The 23,693-nt window shown below is 45.3% G+C and overlaps 1 protein-coding gene across 1 annotated transcript in view; it reads right to left on the bottom strand.

The window, feature by feature from the left end:
- The window catches only part of UBQLN1 (ubiquilin 1), a 512,801-nt gene that overhangs the window by 107,930 nt on the left and 381,178 nt on the right, over window positions 1–23,693 (bottom strand). The window contains exon 7 of the mRNA XM_085633159.1: window positions 2,342–2,484. Coding sequence (XP_085489285.1) covers window positions 2,342–2,484 — 143 coding nt within the window. The remainder of the gene's footprint in view (window positions 1–2,341; window positions 2,485–23,693) is intronic.

Here is a 23,693-nt window from a genome sequence, read left to right as displayed (position 1 = left end):
TCAGCTCTGGTGAAATGAGCACGCAACCTTTCGGAGGGTTGCTTGTTCGTCAATAAAGAGGAGATTTTGATACAGAGTACAAACCATCATGAGATGGTCCTCTTCTTTACGGACCCGTCCTTTGTTCAGTACAACATGCCCTACGAGGAGTTGGTCGGTCATGCAGAACTCGTGTGCAGTCAACGTAGAACAACAATGCCCTTTTTGGGTCCAGATGGTTTAGTTGCGTCTCTTTCTTGGAGGGATGAGGCAGAGTGTAAAAAGAATACGGAGAGAAAAAGAATGCAGTGTGATTAATTGGCGTACATGAAAGGGAGTGACCACTTTCGGTAGAAAGGAAGCTCTTGTACGAAGCACTAGTTTGCCTGGGTAGATGTTCTGGCAGGTGTCCAGACTGGAACTCTGTGTGCTAACGTAGTGATTGCAGCTTCAGCTCTGGTGAAATGAGCACGCAACCTTTCGGAGGGTTGCTTGTTCGTCAATAAAGAGGAGATTTTGATACAGAGTACAAACCATCATGAGATGGTCCTCTTCTTTACGGACCCGTCCTTTGTTCAGTACAACATGCCCTACGAGGAGTTGGTCGGTCATGCAGAACTCTTGTGTGCAGTCAACGTAGAACAACAATGCCCTTTTTGGGTCCAGATGGTTTAGTTGCGTCTCTTTCTTGGAGGGATGAGGCAGAGTGTAAAAAGAATACGGAGAGAAAAAGAATGCAGTGTGATTAATTGGCGTACATGAAAGGGAGTGACCACTTTCGGTAGAAAGGAAGCTCTTGTACGAAGCACTAGTTTGCCTGGGTAGATGTTCAGGTAAGGAGGCTTGGATGAGAGAACCTGAAGTTCACAGACCCTCCAGGCAGATGCTATAGACATGAGAAAGGTCGTCTTGATGGTAAGGAACCTGAGTGGACAATTGTGCAGGGGCTCAAAGGGAGCACACATGAGGAAAGTGAGGATAAGATTGAGGTCCAACTTGGGGAATAATAAATGGAGAAGGTGGGAATAAATGTTGTAAACCTATCAGAAACCTATTTACAATAGGGGATTTGAAGTGGAATGGCTGGTCAGGCAACCGCAGAAAAGCTGAAAGGGTAAGAGAGAGAATGAAGAGAAGAACCTGATATAGAGGGGCAGAAAGGGAATTGATCTGTCCCTCTGTACAACATGCCACAAATATTACCCAACGGCAGGCGTATACCATCTTGGTGGAGGGACGCCTAGCTGCCAAGATAACGTAAATAATCAAAAGAAGTGAACCTCAAAACAAAAGTCAGGTGCTCACAAAAATCATTGAGGACTCAGTTGAAGACCCTCATCCATACATTCTAACTCAGAAGCGGTATGCTGTCTCCGCTAGGGTGATGTTGTGGTTAGCATCATTATAGGGTGTTGTTCACCTGAGTGTCCCGTTCTCCAGGTGAGAAACCATCCTCCATACTGGAGGCCAGACGTCTCCGTTGAGAAAGGTGTGTTGTGTGAGTGAGTTGAAATTATCTCCAATTCCAAGAAGTGCATTTAATAAAACTAAAAAGGGAATTGGGATAAGGTTAAAAAGGCGATGTCCTTAGGAAGAATTACTAATTCTACACATCTAGTGTAAATGTTTCAGCCATAAGTAGCCCAGGCGGGACATCGAATTTTGTTGGGACCTAGTGAGTTTAGGTTGAACCCAGGGTAAGAATACCTGTGTAATTACTATTAACTTGCATACATATTGCCCAGAAGGTAATTCCTATTTGGACACACTGAAATGAAGGCCCAATCTAGTAGCCTTGCTGTGGAGGAATAAGTTGAAAAGTGCCTACAAGGGATTTTCTTTCTAAACTTAGTTCAATAGTTATATTTAGAAAGATTATTTTTCAACCCTGATTGGTGGTGACGATCTGACAAAACAGAAAACGGTTCCTTAAGATCAACAATTGTGTGAAGACATGGACGTTGCAGTCGACGGTTCGGTCTGTGTTGGAAATAAGACCGTCAGACCATCTTCAGGACATGTGGAACTGACGGGAACCACGTATTGTGCGCCAACAAAGGATACTGTTCAGGAGTCAAAATCGCACCGGATAAGTCGCTGTGGCCGTTAGCTGTTGCTTGCACGGTTTAACTAAATAAGTGCATGTAAACTGGTCGCAGATATTCCTTAAACCGGACGGTGTACGTGTCCAAATACCTTGATGCTTCTGGGTCCAATTCCTTTCAAAGAAATTATAGGAGGATACCTTTTGGTTTTACAATCAACCCCACGTCCTGAAGATGGTCTGACGGTCTTATTGCCAACACAGACCGAAACTTCGACTGCAGCGTCAGTATTTAATGTATGCATGCTTGTTATTTACCTGTGCTGCTAAATCAGGGTTCTGGTTTAATGATTGCATCATACTCCTCATATAAGGCGCCGATAACATGTTCTGCATTAGCTGTGGGTTTTCTGTGATTTGCTGCATCAAGCTCTGCATACCTGGCGTGTTGAACATTCCAGCTGCAAATAAACCAAAAGATGTTACATTTTTATTATATAAATGAAAAGTAGAACTTAAACAATCTAAAACTAACAGCTTGTAACTGGTGTTTTTATTTTAGTCTGGAGGCTATTTTCGGATATAAAGAGCAAGAACAAGTGTGCTTGCAAAATTATTGTAGAAAATGTAAATTTGAAAGGATTTTTTGCTGAAATAGATGGGGTGGCGATAACAGGTCTTTTGTGCCATTCAGCACACTAGTGACACTGATTTTTCTTTAGATGCTACGCTTAAGCAAACAAGTGAATATTCAAACAGGGAGTACAAGTTCTCCCTCCAGTGCAGCAGCCAAACAGAAAACAGACAGCTTACAGTGTAGAAGCTCCTCCAGGTTCTAACAAGCATTGGCAAAGCCAATTGGTCTCGCCTTTGGGACCAGGGCTTGGAAATGCTTTTTAGAAATGTTGTACAGACACTAAGGTTTCAAAAGATTTTTTTTGTAACCAGACAGCTTGTGATTACTGGTAGACGAGACCAAAAAACAAGCCAAGCTTCCTTCTGGTGTTCTAACCTCATTCTCCAAGCACCGCACAGCTCATCCCATCGTCACCACTCCCCACCAACCAGCCTGAAGCATAGTAGGTCCCGGCTATACCACTGTGCTTCTTTTGCATTTTTTTTTATTATACCCAATGATTATGATGATGTACTGTAGTACTGGGCAAGTGCTCAAAGGAGGGCATTCTGCTACTTGTTTTTCAAATAGTCTGTTGTGCAAGCGGACTATTTGAAAAAGCATTACATCCTGCTCCAAGTACTTCCCCAGCACACACCAGTTTGTGTCACTATGTAAATCCATCTGAACCGTCACCTCGCCCAAGGTGGCAATCAAAAATAGAGAAAAGTTGCAGTCACCTGTGTGACAAATTGAGCTTTATGTGAAAATCTGCCAGCAAAGGTGGGGGGTGGATTGACCTACTGTGTCTAGCTTAGTCAAGGCTTGCTACTCTCTGGATATCCAGGACCGCTGGAGGACAGGATGTGTAATCTGGAAACCTCACATCAATCCCAGCTTCTTCACTTGACTAAATTGTGTAATTCTCGGAAGTTACTTTACCTGGCTGTGCCTGCTTTCCTTGATCATCACATTTGAGATCACCTTGAAATGGTTCTGTTCAGGATGCACGCTGTACAAAAATTTCTCTTGCATGCACTTAACCGAATATGATGTTATTCCATCGTCAATAAAAACTACACACCATATATTGGGGCACGTGACAACTGACTTGTTTCTTGGTCAACTAATAGCATCGTGTCAGGGCTTTCATGAACACTTCGAAGTTCATGATTACATGCCACTGACGGTTGTGCTGTAATTTATTGTACTACAGGAACAGAAGCTATTACATTTGTGTTGCAGCAGCAGCATCACAAACACAAAGGAAGAGAATGTATAGGGCCCTGCTGAGGGGCCTACAGGAACTAGAATGAAATCTGGAGGCCGGAAATGGGACAGCATTATACTTGTTTTTACGTATTCACATGCTTGCAGAGAGGCTCCGACTGCACATTGTTGGTCAAAACAGGACAAAAACAGAAATTAGAGCTCTGGTTTCCTGGTTAAAATCAGACCAATGTATAAACAGAGCCACCTTCTCAATAGGTGGTAAGTGCTCGGTGAGTTCTAGATGTAACTCCAGCTTGGCCACAAAACAATTTTACCTGCCACGTTAAAACGCAAGTAAAATAATGCATAAAAACCTGCAGCTTATACGGAAGCCCTCCCCATGATTTCCCACTAACCACACACACGCGTGGCCGTTTAGGAAACGCATGGAATTCGTGGGAATACTTACGCCGAGACTGACTATGGAATAATAAACTTTTCCTGTGCGCTGTGAACATGTCAGCTGGTCGCTTTGTATTCCTGTTGGCAAAGCTCCAAGGCTGACAGCCGAAGGCGGCATGAATGGTTGGGCAGCGCAAATGACACTGGATGCGTTTCGGAAGAAGCAGCTTGTGACGAGGAGGAGATCTTCCAGTCGTGCCTTCCACAAGAACATCGCTGGGGCCATCAAGGGCTTAAGGCACACAATCAATAGTCACGGAGAACCGTACACGCGCACCAATACATATTGAGCAATAATTACAAATGGCTGCTATACACTGCTAAGGTGCAAGATCCCCCAGATTGTGAATGATAAAACTCCAGCCGGGCTCGTTTTCGTTACTTCCTTGTGTAGCTCCGCTCACGCACAGCACGCAGCAACACGATGCTCTACTACTAGCCATGTATTGGGGTGTAGCGTGGGGGGTAGCCTGAAGGGTCTCCAGAATTTTCCTTATCAACAACACTCTTTTCACAACAAATGTATTCGCTCCGAGGTCACAACATAAAAAAAACAAATGGAAAAAAGCATTGGCCAATATAAATAGCTATAGCGCTACCAGCTATCACTGCGTCAAAGCACTTTTTTCGGGCAGAATGGCGTGACAATGAGGAAGTTAGGTCGGGCTTTTGCTGACCCGTTAGTAAGCAGAAAAGAAGAGTGGCAATGCCCTCAACAAGTGGTAAGCAATGGACGGGCTCCAAGTCTTTTTACTGTAAACAATCCCATGCGCGTGTCATTTGAGACCTAAAAGGAAAAGATTGAGGAACAGTTCGTATGAGACCGTCTGTCGAGTTCTACATGCACAATGTATAGATCAGGAAGAAGCAGAGGCAAAGTGTGGCGCAGAGGCAAAGTGTGGCGCAGGGGCACTAGCAAAAGGGAAGTGCTGATGCATTGGCCAGTGGCACAGGCAGTAGAGATGCGAGGTAACTCCTTCACCAAAGAGATCTGACAAGGCAACTTAAATACCAGCTTTCAACGGAGCAAATGGATTTATAGGCACTTCTGTAGGGTGACGAAAGAGACATTCAAATACTCCGTGTCCCCTATCCAGAACCTCAGGTTACTCATCACATTTAGATAACTCATTTTACAGGTTCAGACTTGAGTACTGAGAATATGCCTACGAATGTTAAGCATAGTATCTCCTTGCCCACAATAGTTTATCTGCTCTCCCGACATTTCACACGACCATCGAGCCCCTTCACAATCAAGTCTGGCCCCCGCAACCTTCCCATACACCACTTCAACACCATGTACTATTACTCTTCCACATCATTTCCTTGTCTCTACCCTTACTCGGGCCAAAAGCATCTACCCTCTTCAAGGTCCACTACTAATTACACCAACAAACAAACCTCCAAAAAGTTCACTTCACGTCCCCTCTCTCAATTTGGCAGGTCTACATATAAGAGGACCCCACATTATTCCACACAAGATACATTCCACTTACTTTGTCATAAAAGGCAGCACAGTAATTTAAAAGTAATGATAAAACGCTAATAGTATACGCTAAATACCTTGCTTTCCCTAAAACACAACAGTTCCGCCAACCAATAACCCCTTATATCTCAACAAATCTTTTGATACAAGTTCACCCATTGTAACCACTGACTTCCACACCATATAATGCTTCAGAAGTCTACTTAATCAATACACAATACTACTTCTCTGCCCACATTGTAATCCAAATCATATCATATATTTGCTTCAAAAACAACATCACGGGAAACAGAAAACCCTCCAATATAACAATTCAATCCACACTATATATGGGAATCAACTACACTATAGTACACCTCACCAACATTAGGTTTTGTACCAATTCAATCCAAAGGTCAAAAAGCATATCAAAATGTTTGTACCATAATATAGAATACAAAAAAAACGGGTGTGATTATGTGTTAATGTGCTGCCACAGGAAGTCTTAAGTATGTAACTGCTGCTCAAATATTACTAGGTACTAACAATTATACTTCAGGTACTGCTGAAACATTCTAGGATGCTTCTATTAACATTATGTCTAATGGGTCAGCCTACTAAGAAGGTGTTCAATGTACCAGAATTATGCTGAATGTCCCAACCTTTATGGTGTGATCACGGATTCTCAACAAACTGAGAGCTGATCGGAGAGTTAACAGAGGTGTTAACGTACAATATGCCATGGATGTTTGCTTTAAATGCTAGAGCAGCAGGAGAGCCATTTAATCTATTCCGGGTTCAATCTGGTGCCAGGGGGAGATCTGAGAGGCAAGGAAGCTGTTGGCAGACAAGAATATCCCCCAAGTACATGGTTGCCTAATATGAATGGGAACTTGCATCAGAGTGCTCCTCAACTTACAGTTCTTTTTCACTCAAAGACACCACTCCCTTCAAACCTCACACCAAACAAGTTATTTACTTACTTTTGTTAACAGTCTTTCTGGCGGATACCATTGTCTCTCTTCAGATTCTCCAACTCATAAATTTGACCCATGCTTTAGATTGGAAAAGCTGAACTGCTCTCTTGTTCCAACTGTTGTCACCACTTCAACTTAATTCCGGTGCCTTCCCAGATGTGATGTCACAGAGCTGTATACAGCGCCTCACCAACGCTCGAACTGCAGTAGTGAAGTCAGCAGGAACGCATTATTGAACAGGCAAGACAACTCAACAGAATGCGGACGTGGGCAGATCAGTGAAGAATCCGATGTCTTACAGAGTAACCCCCAGAAGGAGTATGCCACTTACCCTGTTAGCATCTATTCATAGCTTGGATTGCTGCTGATTCACATTATATGCATACTCCTACCACCTAGCGTTGGGCCTGGACTCTGCAAGTTGTTTTTTCTGTTTTCCTCGAGGAATTTTTATGGTCTGCGTCATGCGTCGTATTTCCTCCTCCTCGACGCACTGCGCATGTTCAACGGCTCCTTTGTTAGATAATGTTTTTTTCTCATTTGCCATACAGGAAGTGAGGATATAGTCTGGTAAATTAGCTTTGCTGTTGAACACGCTATATAATTGTATATTTGCATCACCATCTAATACCTGCTGGGGAGACGCATGTCAATCTGCAGCCCTACACACTACGAATAGATGTTCACAGGGTAAGTAACACTCCATTCATAGCATGTATTGGTGGCAGAAACACATGCTATGCATAGACTGTAAAGCAGTACCCCTCTCGCTGTAGCTTTAGGCATGATGCAGGTGTGAAATAATGGGCGTAGAACTGTTTGCCATACTTTAGCCTGTTGTCTGACTAGTCTGCACAATGGTATTTAGCATAAATATGTGGGTTTATCCATGTGGCTGCTTTGCAAATGTCAATTAATGGAATATTCCTAAAAAGACCATTGATGCTCCTTTTTTCCCGTGACTTATAAGTGCTAGGCATAGCCGTTAGTGTTTCTTTGGCTTTGGGGTAGCAAATTTGTATACATTTAACTATCTATCTTACTATTCCTGATTTTGAGATAGGATTGCCTTTGCGTGGATTTGAAAATGCTGCAAATATAGTGTTTTTCTGAAGGGTTTTTTTCTTCTGATAATGCATAACAGTACGTTTGACATCTAATGTATGCAACGCCTTTTCTACTACGGTTCCTGGTTGTGGAAAGAAAACAGGTAAGTCCAAAGTTTGATTCAAATGAAATGGTGAGATGACCTTTGCTAGAAACTTTGGGTTTGCGTGTAAATTCATTTTGTCTTAGAATACTTGAAAATACGGCTCATCTATAGTGAGCGCATGCTTTTCACTGGCTCTTCTTAGGGAGGTAATTGCCTCAACGAAAGCGACCTTCCATGTTTGGAACTGTATTTGACATTTGTGTAATGGCTCAGAGGGATGGCTAATGTGTCTTGTTAACACAATGTTTAGGTTCCATGTAGGTACTGGTGGTGTAATAACCCTTTCTAAATCCTTCATAAATACCTTTATGACAAGTATGCGGAAAAGGGACTGGTGTCTTATGTATTGTAGGTAAGCTGTAATACCTGCTAAATGTAGGCGTATTGAAGAGTACGCTAAATGTGATTTTTGTAGATGTAATAGGTAACATATTAGCCGTTGTTCTGATGGCAAGGATGAATTAATGCCATTTGAAGCACAGTAGTGCACACAACATTTCCACTTAGAGGCATAGCATGCCCTTGTGGTTGGTCTTCTGGCCTCCTTAAATATGCCTCCTGAATGCATGAACATTTTAAAGTACCCAAACTCTAAGACTTCAGGAGGGAGCCAGATTGCAAGATTCAGTTGTTGAGGATTTGGGTGTCTGACTCTGCCCCCTGGTGTGAGTAAGGAGGTTTGGATAGTTAGGGATAGCTCTGGTAATGTTGTGTACCAAGGTTTTCGAGCCCAGGTTGGAGATATCAGTAGCATGGTAAAAGATGTCTGAGGTTCCAGACCACGTAGGGAATAAGTAGGAGAGGCAGAAAAGTGTAAGCAAAGATCCCTGAGCAGTTTATCCATAGTGCATTCCCTATGAATTGAGGGTGTGAGTGTCTGAATGTGAAGTTTTGGCATTTTGTGTTCCTGGCTATGTCAAACAGATCTATTATTGGGGCTCACCACCGTAGGAAGTATTGATGTAGTAATGGAATGTGAATTTCTCACTGAACCTGTTGGTGCGTCCTGCTAACAAGTCTGCTAGGGAGTTCGCCTAACCTGGAATGTATTGTGCTAGGAGGTGAATTTTATGATTGATTGCCCATTTCCATATGTTCTGCGCTAGCTAAAATAGTTGTATGGAATGGGTCCCTCCTTGTTTCAGAATGTATTACATTGCTGTTATATTGTGTGTTCATAAAATGACATTCTTCCCCAGTTATGTTGGGTAGGAATGTTTTGAGAGCCATTTGGATGGCTAACAGTTCTAACATGTTGATGTCTAATGTTTGTTGTTGTGTGGACCAGTGTCCCTGAACCACAATGTCCTCCATATGAGCTCCACATCCCAGGAGTGATGCATCTGTTGTGATTGTTACATGCAGAATTGGGTCCTTCGAGGCTTTCCCTTTTAGTGTGTTCTTGGTGCACCACCATTGTAGGACGTGATGGACCTTGGGTGAAAGCAACACTAGATCTTCACTGTTGCCCCTGCTTGTGACCATTGTGATGTCAAGCACTCTTGTAGGGGGTCTCCTATGTAGTCTTGCATGAGGACATATTGCTTGCAAGAAGCATTCATACCCAGAGGTCGGATTACTGTTTTGACTAGTAGGCGACGATGTCGCTGAAAAAGATCCAGTTGGTTCTAGAGATTGAGAACCCTCTGTGGATTGGGGTGTGCTGTCCCCGAAAATGAATTTAGAATGGCTTTGAGACAAGGTTGTATTGGGAGCGGTTGTAGGTGGGATTTTGTAGCAGTGATTGCGAACCCCAATTTGTGTAATAGTAGTATTTTTAGTGTCTTTTTGCATTTGGATTTGGTGGGACTAATGATCAGTCAATTGCCTAGATAGGGGAATCCATGTATGTTTTACCTTCTCAACTTTGCTGCTACTTTTGCTTAGCATTTTGTAAATATTCTTATGGCTGTTGTTACCTCGAATAGTAGTACTTTGAATTGATAATGAAGTCCACTTACCACAAACAAGAGTTACTTGCGATGTGATGGATCAACTGGAATGTGAAAGTATGCATCTTCCAGATCTAATGCTCTCATGAAGTCGCCTTCCTAAAGCAATGCTATTACGTCTTGAAGCGTTACCATGTGAGAGTGTTCCGATATTATGTATTGATTTAGTGGATGCACGTCTAGTATGGGACGTAGACAACCATACTTTTTCGGTATCAGAAAGTGAAGAGAATATACTCCTTTGTTGTGATGTTTGAATGGGGTCGGTTTTATGGCCCCTTACTATAGTAATACGTTTACCTCTTCCTTAGACTTAGTATGTAACTTCGTGGTGGGATATTTGGCGGTGGTGTGTTAATTCTAGGCAATATCCCTGCCAGATGATTTGTAGTACCCATGTCTGATGTTATGTCTGGCCACAACTGATGGAACTGTTGCAGCCCTCCCCCTACAGGGGTTTTGTGATCGGAGGAAAGCGTTGTGAAGTCATAGTTTGAGTGTAGAGGCTCCTATTGTGGGTGTGCCTTCATCTCTTTCTCCATTTTTGTAGCCACCTCTATAGCACCCTCGACCTGTTTGTTGGTGTCTTTGGTAGGTGGTGTTTTCCATGGTAGGACAATTGGAGGACCCTGTCACCCTAGATAACACTGAAAGGACTGCTGCTTTTGAGGTGTGGCTCAGAAAGCACCCATTGATTTTGCAATGCATCTTTTTTATTTTCTCTAACTGCGTATCTACTTCTGGGATAAAGATATGTTCCCCATCAAATGGAATGTTTAGAATGTGATGTTGCACCTCCGGCTCAAATCTGGACATGCATAGCCATGCATTTCTATGCAGCATTATTGAACTGCTGATGTCTCTTGCAGCAGTGTACGACCATCTAGTGCACATCTAATGGTAGCATTTCAAATTTGTCTATGCTCATTTATTAACTCCTCATTTTTGTGTTCCTCTATGAGATGTTGCATTAGTTTCTGCATCTCATCCCATGATGCTCTATTATAACGCGATAGTAATCCGACCCAGTTAGCAATTTTCCAGTGGTTTGCGTGCCTTGCAGCATTGATCCGTTGACTCTCCTTATCAGGCGGTGGCCCATCTCCAGGGCCCTTGGATGCTGCCCTTTTCCTAGCAATTGTGGCCACTAGGGAGTCTGTTGGTGGTTGGCCCCTTATATATATTGGGTTTGTTGGTGAAGGCCTGTGTTTTCTTTCGTGGAGTAAGTACCCTGGATTTTACGGGGTCTTTAAATATGTCTTTGGAGACTTGCAAGACAAAGCCAATCATAGGAAGGTATTGCACTGTGCGATAGTGTCTCTACCAGAAAAATCTGTTTCTTCCTCTGTTGAGGTGTTACAATCAAGAATGTAGTCTTGTAGGATATAAAAGATGACGGTTAATTAGGTTCAGACCAGGTTACAAGTAAATCATGGAAAGCCACACCAGGAGCAGCATTCTGCTGCTCAGCCCTTTTCAATCCAACTCTGCACTCACCCAAGCACAAACACTTTTAACATCCCAACCATCCAATGATGCCACTCACTGCCTGAGCAGCAGGGACTTGGAAATCTGGGGAGGTTGCATAGTAACCAAGACAAGTCATAACATACGAAGTCTGTGTTATTCTGCAGCCCTCTGGATAACACTATGAGAGTATGATGTGTCATCTGGCAGTGACGCTTTGGATAGGACTGGTGGTTCGTTATCAGCATTAGGTAGAAGCGCATCATAATCATCTCACGCATCTGGGCTGTGCTGGGGGTTTTCACGTAAATCATCAGCGTCCTAATCCTGTTGATGTATATCCTCCTCCTCCTCCTTATCCTCTTCCTGTGTTGGTGATCATGTTTCTGGGGATTCTGGCTGACTGAATGTTGTGGGGCTTGTGACCCTATGTTCAGTGGAAATTGTTTTTGGTGGAGGCTGTGAGATCTCTAGGTCTTGTGCCTGCAGTTATTAAGAATGTTTGTGTTTTTGATGCATATATGAATGCAGCCCTTCAAAGACATTGCCCTGTTCCTCATGTATTTGGGTATGTGTCTTGTACTTCCCTGTCGCCTGTGGTATGGCTGTGGAAGGTGCCACTGACTTTGTCACAGAAACATGGCTTATCTTTGATACAGAAGTTTGCTCATGTTCCTTCTCCTTTTTCTGAGTCAATGCATTTTTGGAGTCTGAATGGCTCCAGTCCGCGCGCTTCTTCTGATCCGATGGCTTGTCTGGCGTGGAAGCCTGTTTAGTGTTTGTCTGTGCCAAAACATTCTTCGATGCCAATTTATGCTTTGGTGCCTATGTTGTGTTGGTGCCATTTCCATTTTTCAGCCTTGACGCCCAATTGGAATCGAGAACGTACTCATCCCTTCTCGGCTCCGAGGCATGCTTGCGGTGTCGACCTGAGCCAGAGGGCTGTGGCGCACGCTGGCGTGGAGGGGGAGGTGTGTCAAAGATCTGCTTACCACATGGTGTGTCGATGTTACTCACGGTTCTTGGCGTCGATTTCTTTTTTGGTCCCGAACCAGATACCGTAGCCTTCGGTGTGGTGTCCTTAATGTGGATTAGAGCTCCTTCATCCCCGCTGGACTTTCCAGAGGCGACATAGTGAGGGCTCGCGATGACTACTCCACCTTGTGTTGCTGTATGGGTGTCAAAGTCATCTTCACTCTGCGATTCGTCGTGGGAGAACTCCCAATCAGCCGCCATTTCCGTAGGCGCCAATCTCTTCTATTCCGCAGCGTCTTTTTCATTTTAAATAGGTTGAATGCTGCAAGCTCTTGTTCCTGGTGCTCCGGTGATAAGCACAAGTTACATATTTGATAAGTGTCTTAGTGAGCATATTTTGCCCTGCACCAAGGGCACCTCCGAAATGGACTTTCTTTCACTTCTATCACCCGGAGGCAGACATTCTCGACTAATGTTGACATCGGTCGATAGACACTTGAATCCAAATCATATAAATTGTTCGTATTTTCCTCTGTAGGCCGTGTAAGTGTTGAAAACTGAAGAGCTCCAATGTAGTCCGTCCAAGCCCAATGGCGGAAAAAAACAATCTAATAAAGGATCCGTTGAACATACACAAAGCCTCGAGGAGGAGGAGCTATGAAGCACGCCGCCGACCATAAAAGTTACTCAAGGAAAACAGATAAAACAACTTGCAGAGTCCAGGACCCAACTCTACATGGCAGAAGTATGCATAGCATATGTATCTGCAGCCAACACATGCTATGAATATATTGGTTACTGACGCAAGGTAGCAATCTTTTGGTGTATACTTCCTACTTAAGTTTTTTTTTTTTTTTTTTTTTTTTTTTTTAAAACCTTTATTGACAGTTCAAGAAGAACAAGTATGGGCCTACAACCCCCCCAGGGCCGGCCGCTAAGCAATCAGAGCAATAACAACAAGTAGAAACACAGGCAGCACTTCGGGGAGCAAAATCGTACTGCTAATACTGTGAACAGCGTAAGTAGGGCACCAGGAGAAAGAGGTTTTCATTTTATGATGAAACGAGGCAGAAGGATCAGGTGACAAGCAATTTTAAAAACAACGATCACGGATATGCGGAGTAATGAACGTTAGCGATTTACAGCAATCTATTCGGTCAATGGCGCAAACACAAGAACATCAGGATGGGGAAACACATAGTATACAGTTGCGCCCGCAGTCACCCGCCAGAACTCCCCAAGAACACCCCGGAAGTTGTGAACACATGGAACGGCAACGAGGCATAGCAAAAGGAGGTGTATCACGCTGATCCCAGAAAAGAAAACAAAAAGAATCAGAGAAGAAAAAGGAGGCCATGGAAAAAAAGATGAAAGAATACAGAATCCCCTCCCCCAACCCCCCACCCTGCACCTCTGCAGATGAGTACGGCCCCCCCCCCCAGCAGTGTGCCTGTCGCCCTGGAACCAGACCCGAAATGTAGGAGAATAGGGAAAAAGAAGTAGGAAAGGACCCCCACCAGACGGGGGGGTAGAGAAAGTATTTATAAACTGGAGGAGGGCCTTCATAACAGACCCCCGGCGTCTCCCTCCCGCACGGTAAGGTTCCCCTAAAGTGAACAAGGAACAGCACAAAAACAAACTTCTCAAACCTCGATGGGGAGCATTATGCACCTATTGTGCCAGTAGCCATGTCAGGAGAGCACACCACCCCAAGCCCGTCCGTCCACTAGGCGACCACCCCCGAGGGGCTAGCCTCATCCCTGACCACTCTTCGGAATTCTGCCCATGCCAACCCCTCGACCCAGCACCATACCCAATGTTCCTAGGCAGAGGAATGTCCAACAACAACAGAGAAGCGACGCACACAGGAGGGGTGGAAGTCTCTGAGCATCAACACAGTCCGCCGCTTGAGGAAACAGGCTTCCCAGTGCTGCCCTAGGATCTGCTCTGCACGCAAGGTTCAGGAAGGCAGAAGCAGCCAAAGCAGACATTAGGTGCTGGAGTTGTCTCTGGGTCGCAGGAGGGCATGCACGGGATGAGGCCACCACATCCCACTCAGGTCCGACGCCTCCGGGAAAGATCAGGCTCTCAGAAGGTCGAACACACTGTAGCATACTGGCCGGGGCGTCCAGTCGTACACTAACCTCAGGGGTGGCCGCCACAGCGTCCTCCTGCGCGCAGTGCGGGTAGACTCCGTGTTCGTGCGGACAGGCGGGCCGCCACTGCCCCAACTCCGACGCCACACCATCGAGCTTACTCCCCAAGATCACGAAACCATGAACCAAGGAGGAATGAAGAGTACCAATAGCCTCGAGGAGGTCGCCGTACCCCAGCTCAGCTCTTTGTGATCTCGCCGCCACACTCTCAAAAATCGTACGCTCACAGGCCCGCTGCGGCCCAGCGGACAGGATGGTAGGCTTCATCGACCCAAGATGGCCGCCAAGTATGCCCGACCCTCACCGGGGCCGGGACCCCGGGACAAGCGTCGCGATGTCCACGTCGCGGGTGACCGGGTTCCGGGGGCAGGCAAAAAAAAACTATCCGTGGTCACGGGCAACAGTCGTCCCCACCACGGACCAGCTCCCGTAGAAATCCGGGGGCGGCCCGCAATGATCGGGGCAGGATACGGACGGCGGCCGGGCAGCTCACCAGCAAGGCAGGGGCAGCCACCGGAGGATCCAAGATTTGCGCCCCCGGTCATGCACTCGGTCAGCTACACTGGGCAGTAGAAATGACCACGCCGAGATGCAGGCCGAGTTTGGCACCGCTCCGGTGGGCCGACTCCACCCAGTCACCACCAGCCGCTGTTGTCGCACTGCCACCCGGCCACGGCGCCCACTCGATGTCCCGGCTCCAGGGTCGCACAGGCCGCAAGGTTCAGATGCAGTTTTCTCCGGCGATAGCACTGCTAGAAACCTCGGAGTCACACAGTCGGGAGCCCCTCTCCTTCAGAAACACGACCACGTAGCACAGGTTGAGGATCTCAGGCAGGATATTCGTGCGGGATGCGGAGGTTCACGGAGCCGGGAGTCTACGCTGCCGTCCCGGTCGCCATCTTGGCTCCTCCCTCCCTACTTAAGTTTTTAATCTCAATCATCAATACAAAAGCAGGACTCCCAAGGAGGTAGGTGATTAAAGATTCAGCCCCTGTAGCCTAAGGCTGAAGCAGTAATCTCTGGCAAGGGTGAGAACCAAATCCCACACTATAGTCTAACCTATGCCTCATTCAAGAACATTTCTGAACAGCACCAACAAAATGGTCTTTGCCCAGACAAACTGAGCCAAACATCTCCAAGAACACACTTTTTATTAAACTATGCAGCTGGACAACAGTCAGGTTCTGGTTGCCCTACCTTCCCTGCTACCAACATATACAACGAAGAGTGGCTATCTGTGACACTGAAAAAAAATCAACAATGTAAAATTCAAAAATCCCATAGAGAACTCAAAAGAGAAGAAACCTACTTTAAGTGCATCAACATGTCAGACATAATTTTAAAAAAACTGTAGATGCACCTATTAACAATTAACTTATAGGTAGAACTGTCATAAAGGCAACTGTGTGTGAGCTCTAATCATGAACCAAACAAAAACAATTAACAAACAAGGTACACAAGGCCTGATACATGGCAAAGAGTAATACATAGAAACATAAGACACCCAACATAAATGGCGGTGCGCTGCATAAACTGAAGATATAGATATGAAGCAGGCGAAGATGAAGATTCCTTGCTGAAAAGAAACAATCATACCTAGAAAAGAAATTAATCTTGGCAGGAGCAAGTCTGCTGCCAGTATGGAGTGTCCAAGACACAAGAATTCATGTAATCCCTGATCTATAAAATACTCTATAATTTTTCTCAGTTATCTATGTGAAGACAACGTGCTGATTTCACATCAAAAGGGAGATCTGCGAGTCCAAAAAAAAAAAGCTTGGGAAACCCACCACAGAACACACAATTTGTCCATAGATCTGCAGGACCAAAGAATGAAACACACAATTCTGGTAAGTGAATAAGACAAATCCCAGACTTCAGTACTAAAAGAACCTGTGTCAGGAGAGTTGGGCGCGAGCCTTCCTAAGAAGAGAAACTTCTAAAACTCTGGAACCCGCTTTGTTGCATCTTACTCAGAGTGAAGGCTCCCTTTTGAAGAGAAAATTATGGCCAGTGGATGGACACAAAAATCGAAGATAAGCATATAGATAGCTGAAAAAACAGAGGCCGAATCCTAATGCACAATCTGAAAGCTTCTGCAGCTTGCACAGAAGAAATGACAGTTTACAGGTAGAAGGCAACTTCCTTTCCACAAGAAAGCTTTAAAAGGGCATAGATAGTGGTCAGCCAGGTTGAGAAAGTGGGTGTTGCCTGAAATGCTATATTCTCCTAGAACTACTGGATATCCCGAGTAGTTGCCGGACATTCACATAAAAACCCAATCATGGATCAGGTAATGGTACATTGTTTTTTAATGCTGTTCAAGGCAAAGGAAGATGTTTCGCCAGTGAGGGGGGACCTTTCAAAGGACGCTGGACTGGTTCCAGGAGCCTAGTGAAAACATATTCAAATACATCTACAAATGGGGGAGAGGGAGAGAAAAGCATCATATTTGTCTTCTGAGTCAAAAGGATTTACTGCCAGTCAGTAAACAAAAACTTCTTTATTAAAAATTAAAGTTAAAAGACAAGCCATTCCAAATGATCCATTTCGTCCCTCACAAGTATAGTACACTGTGGATGGAACACCCAATACCCATGTTTGGATACCTTTGATGATCTTTCTCTTCCAATATGGCACGTGTTTCTGGAATTCGCTTAAGGTGTGGATTTGTAAGAGATTTGTATGGGTTTATATTTTTATGTATTATTAACAAGGAGCAGAATGCATTTTCACCCCTTACGTGTATACACTTGCCAGAACCCCATTTAGGGGGTCACAGGGCAAGCAGGAGCTACTAGGCCCGACTGTGTTTTATATATAGGTCCTGGAGTCCCACTCTCCTCTCTCTAGAGGTAATGGTTATTCCCCATTCACTATAGGCGACATTCAGGTTAAGCCCCACTAGTAGTCTGAGTTTCAGGAATCCCACTACGGCTCGGTACTGAAGACAAAAGTCTTCCAGTGCTGTACCTGACAGGCAAGCTCTCGGAGGTCTGTCTAGCCCAAAAATCTGTCTTAACTGCACTAGCAGGATCCGGCCAGCCAGATTCTTTGAGGCTGCAGCAGCTGGCTCCAGTAAGTACAAACGGCCCCAGAGGGCCGAGGTCGGGTGTCCTCACACATGCTCCTGCAAACGTCCAGGCTCAGACTCATGGTGAGGCTGCCTGGCATAAGGGGTCATCGACTTGGTAGCGCACAATGGCTACGGCCCGACCGGCATAGCAGCAATCTTCACAGTAGCCCCTCCTGACATACGGGGTCACTGACTTTGTACCTGCACACAGGCGATGACCTGTTTGGCGCTAAAAACGATCATGGCAGGTCTTCTCTAGGATATTGCGGGCGGGGGGTCACCAACCTTTCCCTGCACACAGGCAACAACCGGATCGGAGCAGCAGCAGTCTACTCACACCTCGCTGTGGGGATCTGTAGGATCTGCTTTTATGGTTACCCCCACTTTTTGCCTGGTACTAATCTGTTTTTGACTAGTCTGACTGGGATCCTGCTAACGACCCCAGTCTATCTACTTTCTCCCTTAAATTGTCATGTTCAGTACTTAAGTACATCCCGGGTTGGATACTGAGGCACCCTTCTATGTCTCTAATATACGGTACGGTACGGTTGTATGTTGGAACAACGAGTTGCTCAACAACAACTACCCTAACAACGAGGTCGCTGCCACGACCTCGTCTAAACCACAATTTCTTTTACCCCGCATTCCTTTGCCACGCTTTTTCATGGTTAAGGCATGCATGAATGGTAAAACAAATGCATACCAACTACTACCCCATCCCCACCCAACCACCCACCCCCTGAAAACCTAACCAGAACCCCTAAAAACAAACACGATCACCAACACCCCCTAAGAACTAACACAACCTCCTGTAAACTAGCCCCAACCCCTCGCACCCCCTGAAAACTAATCCCAAACCCCCACCCCTGAAAACTAACTCCAAACCCCCACTCGCCTAAAACTTAACCCCAAACCCCCACACCCTAAAAAAAAAAAACAAAGCCCCCACCCCCTGAACGTAACCCCAACCCCTCCAACCCCTGAAAAATTAACTCAGCCACTCCCACCCCCTGAAAACTAACCACAAACCCCCTAAAAACTAACCCCAACCCCCCACCCTCTGAAAACTAACCCCAAGCCCCTTAAAAACTAACCACAAACCCCTCTTACCTGTTCCTGTGCGACACTCCTCCGAACTCCGCCCTGCCTGAACACTAGACCTAATCAGCCTTAAACCATGCACATGCATGGTTAAGGCTGAGTCGTTGTTCGGCCAAGTTGTTGTTCAGGCTTGCGTGACTCCGGTCATGGCAAAGGTCGCCATACGGTACTAACCTACCCAGGGCATAGATACCCCAGAGGTCCCAGATGGGCTGAAGCATGTATTATGACACCCATTGGAGACAATTCAAACTGTAACTACAGGCCTGCCATTGCAGCCTGTGTAAGATGGTGCTAGCACCACTTACTAAAGATAACTGATAAAACCCCACCGGAGGGGAAGTAGCCCTCACCAGTGTAAACATATAAACACTGAAAAAAAAACCTGCACAACAACAAACTAAATGGCATTCAAAGAAAGGAAAAGGAAAGTGAAAGAGTCATTTTTATTTCTTCCTGAAGGGGCTAATAAAATGCAACTTTGTTATATAAGGTAGCAGCAAGACTGGGCTAACATTATTCTGCTTGAGTTTTGTTGTTTAGGGATGTCACTGAAAAAGTGTTTCTTCTTCCTTTTTTCAGTTGTTGTTTATTTATTTTATAAAAACTGTAGAGAATAAGGAAATATCAAAATCATATTTGATTTTTTGGCTACGTTTGAGTCTTTCACTGATGGGAAAAACGTAGGTTTCATAAGAATCTTTCCCAATATGTACCATCACATTTACCCACTGAGAATGGGTAAAAACCATTGATACATCAGCCCCCTTTTCTAGTGAGTCAGTATTGATAGTAAGTGAATTGCCAAACACCCCAGGCTTTAAACATTCGATGCAAGGTATAGTGACAGGTATATGTGAAAAGAGTTCAGTCGCAAAGCATCTGGGATACTGGTGAAAACATGACACCAGACTTTTGGAAAACATAGAATGCAGTGTCACTTGGAATGCTGCTGCAAAACGTTCTTACCAAGTTCAACAAAGATTGGTGTGACATTGTTTGTATTTGCATTGTTTCAGCTACGTATATGAACCTGTCAAAATCGATATCTGAGCTGAAGTGCTTCCCTGTAAGAGATCCTTGCTACTTGTTAGATGGTATGCTGAAAGCATCTTTACAATCTTCAGAGTTAAACTCTTCGATGCGGCGCCGATTCCCGCTCAGCGCTGACCGTTTCTTGCGCGGGCGGGGTCATGACGGAACGGTTCCGTCATGTGCACAGCTCAACCGACGCTCATGACGGAACCGTTCCGTCATGAGCACCGAAAAGGTTAATGAAGAATGCTATTGACTTTTTAGTCCATTCTGGTGCACTGTTTTGTTATGCGTGGAAGATAAATGCAAATATTCCTCATTTTGTGCTTCGTGTGGGAAACAGTCATTCCAACTGTGTCACTTAGCTGGTGGTTCTCAGTCCTAGAGGCCATGAATGTTATATTATCCATGTGGCAACCGTTTACAGAACTTTCGCGTGATGATGCCAAAGGCAAGAAATGTGAGGATCTTAGGTCACGTATTGATAGCGATTTGAAAAAAAGTACACTTTACTGATTTCTTAGATTTTTACAGGAGAGCATTACTGCTGTAGTGAACATAAAAAACCAGGAATCTGAAAATGCCCTTGTCTACCAAGTGTTCAGCATAATTGGTGTAGATGTGAAACATCACCTTGAGAGTAGGCTGCGCGACACTTTTAGTGACTTAGGCAGTGCAACATTGTCCATGTTAGAGTACTTGCCACTTGGTAAGCAAAGAAATGTTGAGATGCAATTCAGGAGCTTTTATTTTACAATGAATGATAAATGGCTTGCAATGATGCATAGTAATGTCCAATCACCAACCATGGCATTTGATGTCAATGAAGCCTCACTGCGATGCTTTGCACAAGTTATAGATCCCTTCCGTAATGGGAAATTATCTCCGGAGTTTCAAAAGTGCTCCCTCAATTTTGACCGCTTCACTAACTCTGAGGGCATATGCGCCCAGTTCAACGCATATGTTTCAGAACCTGTCGCAGAGAATCACAATCTTCAGGTACACCAGTAATCACATGGAAACCTATGTCAGTGGCCTGCATTAGCACATTGTGTACTGGCTATTTTGGTGTTGCCTGCCTCAAGCGCCAATGTTGGGAGGATTTTTCACAGATAAATGTTTACATGGAAAGGAAAGAGCGAGCGTGCAAGACCAAAGACTCACTGAAGAAGTACTGTATGGTGTACTTCTATAAGTTTGTATTGTAAAAATTTATTTGGACCTCATATACACGGTACGTACACTTTCTATATACCATGGACTATCAGTGCAGAAAGCAAGCAATAATAAAAGCAAAATGTTCAATAAACACCGGAAAACACTGTTTCTGTTCTTAATGGTGCAAAAATGTGTATCCACTGATAACCACTGTATTTTTAAGGTATTGAAATCACTTGAAAACACTGAAAAAACCCCACCGGTATTTACCAAAAATAGAAACTGAAAACAGGAAATCCTACCTGTAAGTCACCCCTATAGCAGGCCTTTGCAATCCTGAAGGCAGGATGCTTGGTTTTAAGTGTGACGGTGCCCCTGCATGAGCAGGACACCCCTACAGCCTACGGAATCCATTCTCCTGGGTTGTAAGTGAAGCATCCATATAACATATAGAGGGGCATCGCGTCATTATGCGATGACCATCTCGAAACTGGCTGCAACGAATCCTATCATGTTTTATATCAAACATGTTGGAATCATACCCCCACTCCGGAAATGGTGTGGGAGGTATGATTCTAAGCACTGGAAGAGCCCTTCGTTAGGCTCTCCATGTCCCAGGTACCAGTCTTCCAGACCTGGACAGCACAAATTGGTTGCTGCCGACCAGAGACACGATTCTGTCCTCCTGCTGCTGAGCCAAGCTCAAGCACGGGAAGGTAGAACAATAGCATCCTGTCACAGGGAGGTGTGACCATCTCCCAGACAGGATTTAGTGTATTGGGCAGGGTGGGTGAGATTGCCAACGCCACTTAGTCTGCATGATGGGGACATTTGGCATCCCCATGATTAATCCAGCTCAAACCAGTCCTGGGAGCCGTTGGCTCCTTCTCTAGCACGAAAATGGACAAAGGGGATGTCAGTAACCACCCCCCTGGGAGGGTCCACTAAATCGTCCCAACCCTTTCCGAAGGGTACTTAAGGGTTTACCTATGGGTGGGTTCCTAGATTTGTCGTGGGACAAGATTCAGGTAAGACAACACTTCTTCTACCGTCTAGGCACTCTTGAGTTCGTTTGGGCTCGACTTCATCCCCCCTGCAGTCTGCTGCGTCTATGCACCATATAGGAACCTTCCAAGGCCTGTGGGCATCAGACACCTAAAGGAATCTCTCTTATAGTGAAGGAGTTGCATTTGCAGGCACCGCAACTAAGTCAACCGGTCTGCTGATCCTGAGCTCCTCCGGACTCTGAAGAACAAGTTACTTACCTTCGGTAACAATATAACTGTAAGAAACATAGGTTAGTTATAGATTCCTTACCTTAGAATTACTCCCAGGCGTCAGACTGGATCCGGAAAGTTTTTCCGTCAGCAGTACCTCTGCACGTCGAAAGGTGGCATCGGTCAGCTCCGCGTCCGTAGTCGTGGTCGCCGGGATGACGTCACAGCAGCAACTAAGACACCGCCCTCGCGCGCCGACGTCAGTTCTGTACACGACTTTCCGCACCAGAAACGCAGAGCCATGCAAGACACTGACCACTGGTGCACAAAACTAGGGCCCCGAAAATCCTGTCCTTAACCCTAGAAATAAGTTTGCAGAACGGGGAGGATGGGTGGGCGGCAAGGAATCTATAACTAATCTATGTTTCTTACAGATATATCGTTACCGAAGGTAAGTAACTTGTTCATCTGAAAGAAACATGTTAGTTATAGATTCCTTACCTTAGAATAGATACCCCAGCAATACCAACCCCGGAAGTGGGTCTGTGAACTAAGTGCACACCAGAAAGTCCTGGAGAACAGAACGGCCAAAGAAGCCGTCTCTCCGGACTTGGCTGTTGACACAGTAGTGTTTTGTAATGTGTGCAACAAAGCCCATGTAGCTGCCTGACAGATGTCATTTAGAGGACCTCCTCGTCCCAAAGCAGTAGTTGCTGCCGTCGCCCTGGTGGAATGGGTGCACAGCCCCACTGGAGGCTCCTTCTTTGCCAGAGAATAGCAGGCTTTGATACACAAATCAACCCATCTGGAGATAGTCTGCTTGTGTACGGCCCAACCTTTCTTGGCGCCCACGTAGCTAACAAAGAGCTGGTCATCCACCCGGAACTGTTAGGTGCGATCCAGATAAAAGGAAAGCGCACGTTTTGGGTCCAGACGGTGGAGCCTTTCTTCCTCTTTTGAAGGATGCGGAGGCGGAAAGAAGGTGGGCAAAGTGATGGTCTGCCCAATGTGAAAGGCAGTGACAACCTTGGGAAAGAAGGATGGACGGGTCCTGAGAACCACCTTGTCCGGATGTACAGGCAGGAAAGGAGGCTTGGATGAAAGAGCCTGGAGCTCACTCACTCCTCTGGCAGATGTGATGGCTACAAGGAATGCAGTCTTAAGAGTCAAAAGCCTCAAAGGACAGTTGGGAAGTGGCTCAAAGGGAGCGCACATTAAATAGGTTAAGACTAGATTCAAGTCCCACTGAGGCATAACTAAGGGAACAGGAGGAAAGAGATGAGTTATGCCTTTCAAGAAACAATTTATAACCGTGGACTTGAAAAGAGCAGGCTGATCTGGAAGGCGAAGGAAGGAAGAGATGGCCGAGAGATAACCCTTGATAGTGCTCAGAGCAGAGCCCTGCTGGCCAAAGAGAGGACAAACAAGAGAACCTCAGAAAGAGGGGCAGAAAGGGGATTCACAGCCTTTGCTGTGCAACATGCTACAAATTTGTTCCACCGGCAGGTGTATACCATCAAGATTCCATCCCAAACCTCGGAAGGCAAGCCAAAAGACGTTAACTGCCGCAGCTCAATCTCCACGCAAG

This window comes from Triturus cristatus, chromosome 2_1 (genome assembly GCF_964204655.1).
Source record: "Triturus cristatus chromosome 2_1, aTriCri1.1, whole genome shotgun sequence".
NCBI lineage: Eukaryota > Metazoa > Chordata > Amphibia > Caudata > Salamandridae > Triturus > Triturus cristatus.
The sequence above is the reverse complement of the archived record's forward strand: the minus strand, read 5'-3'. Positions and strand labels throughout refer to the sequence as shown.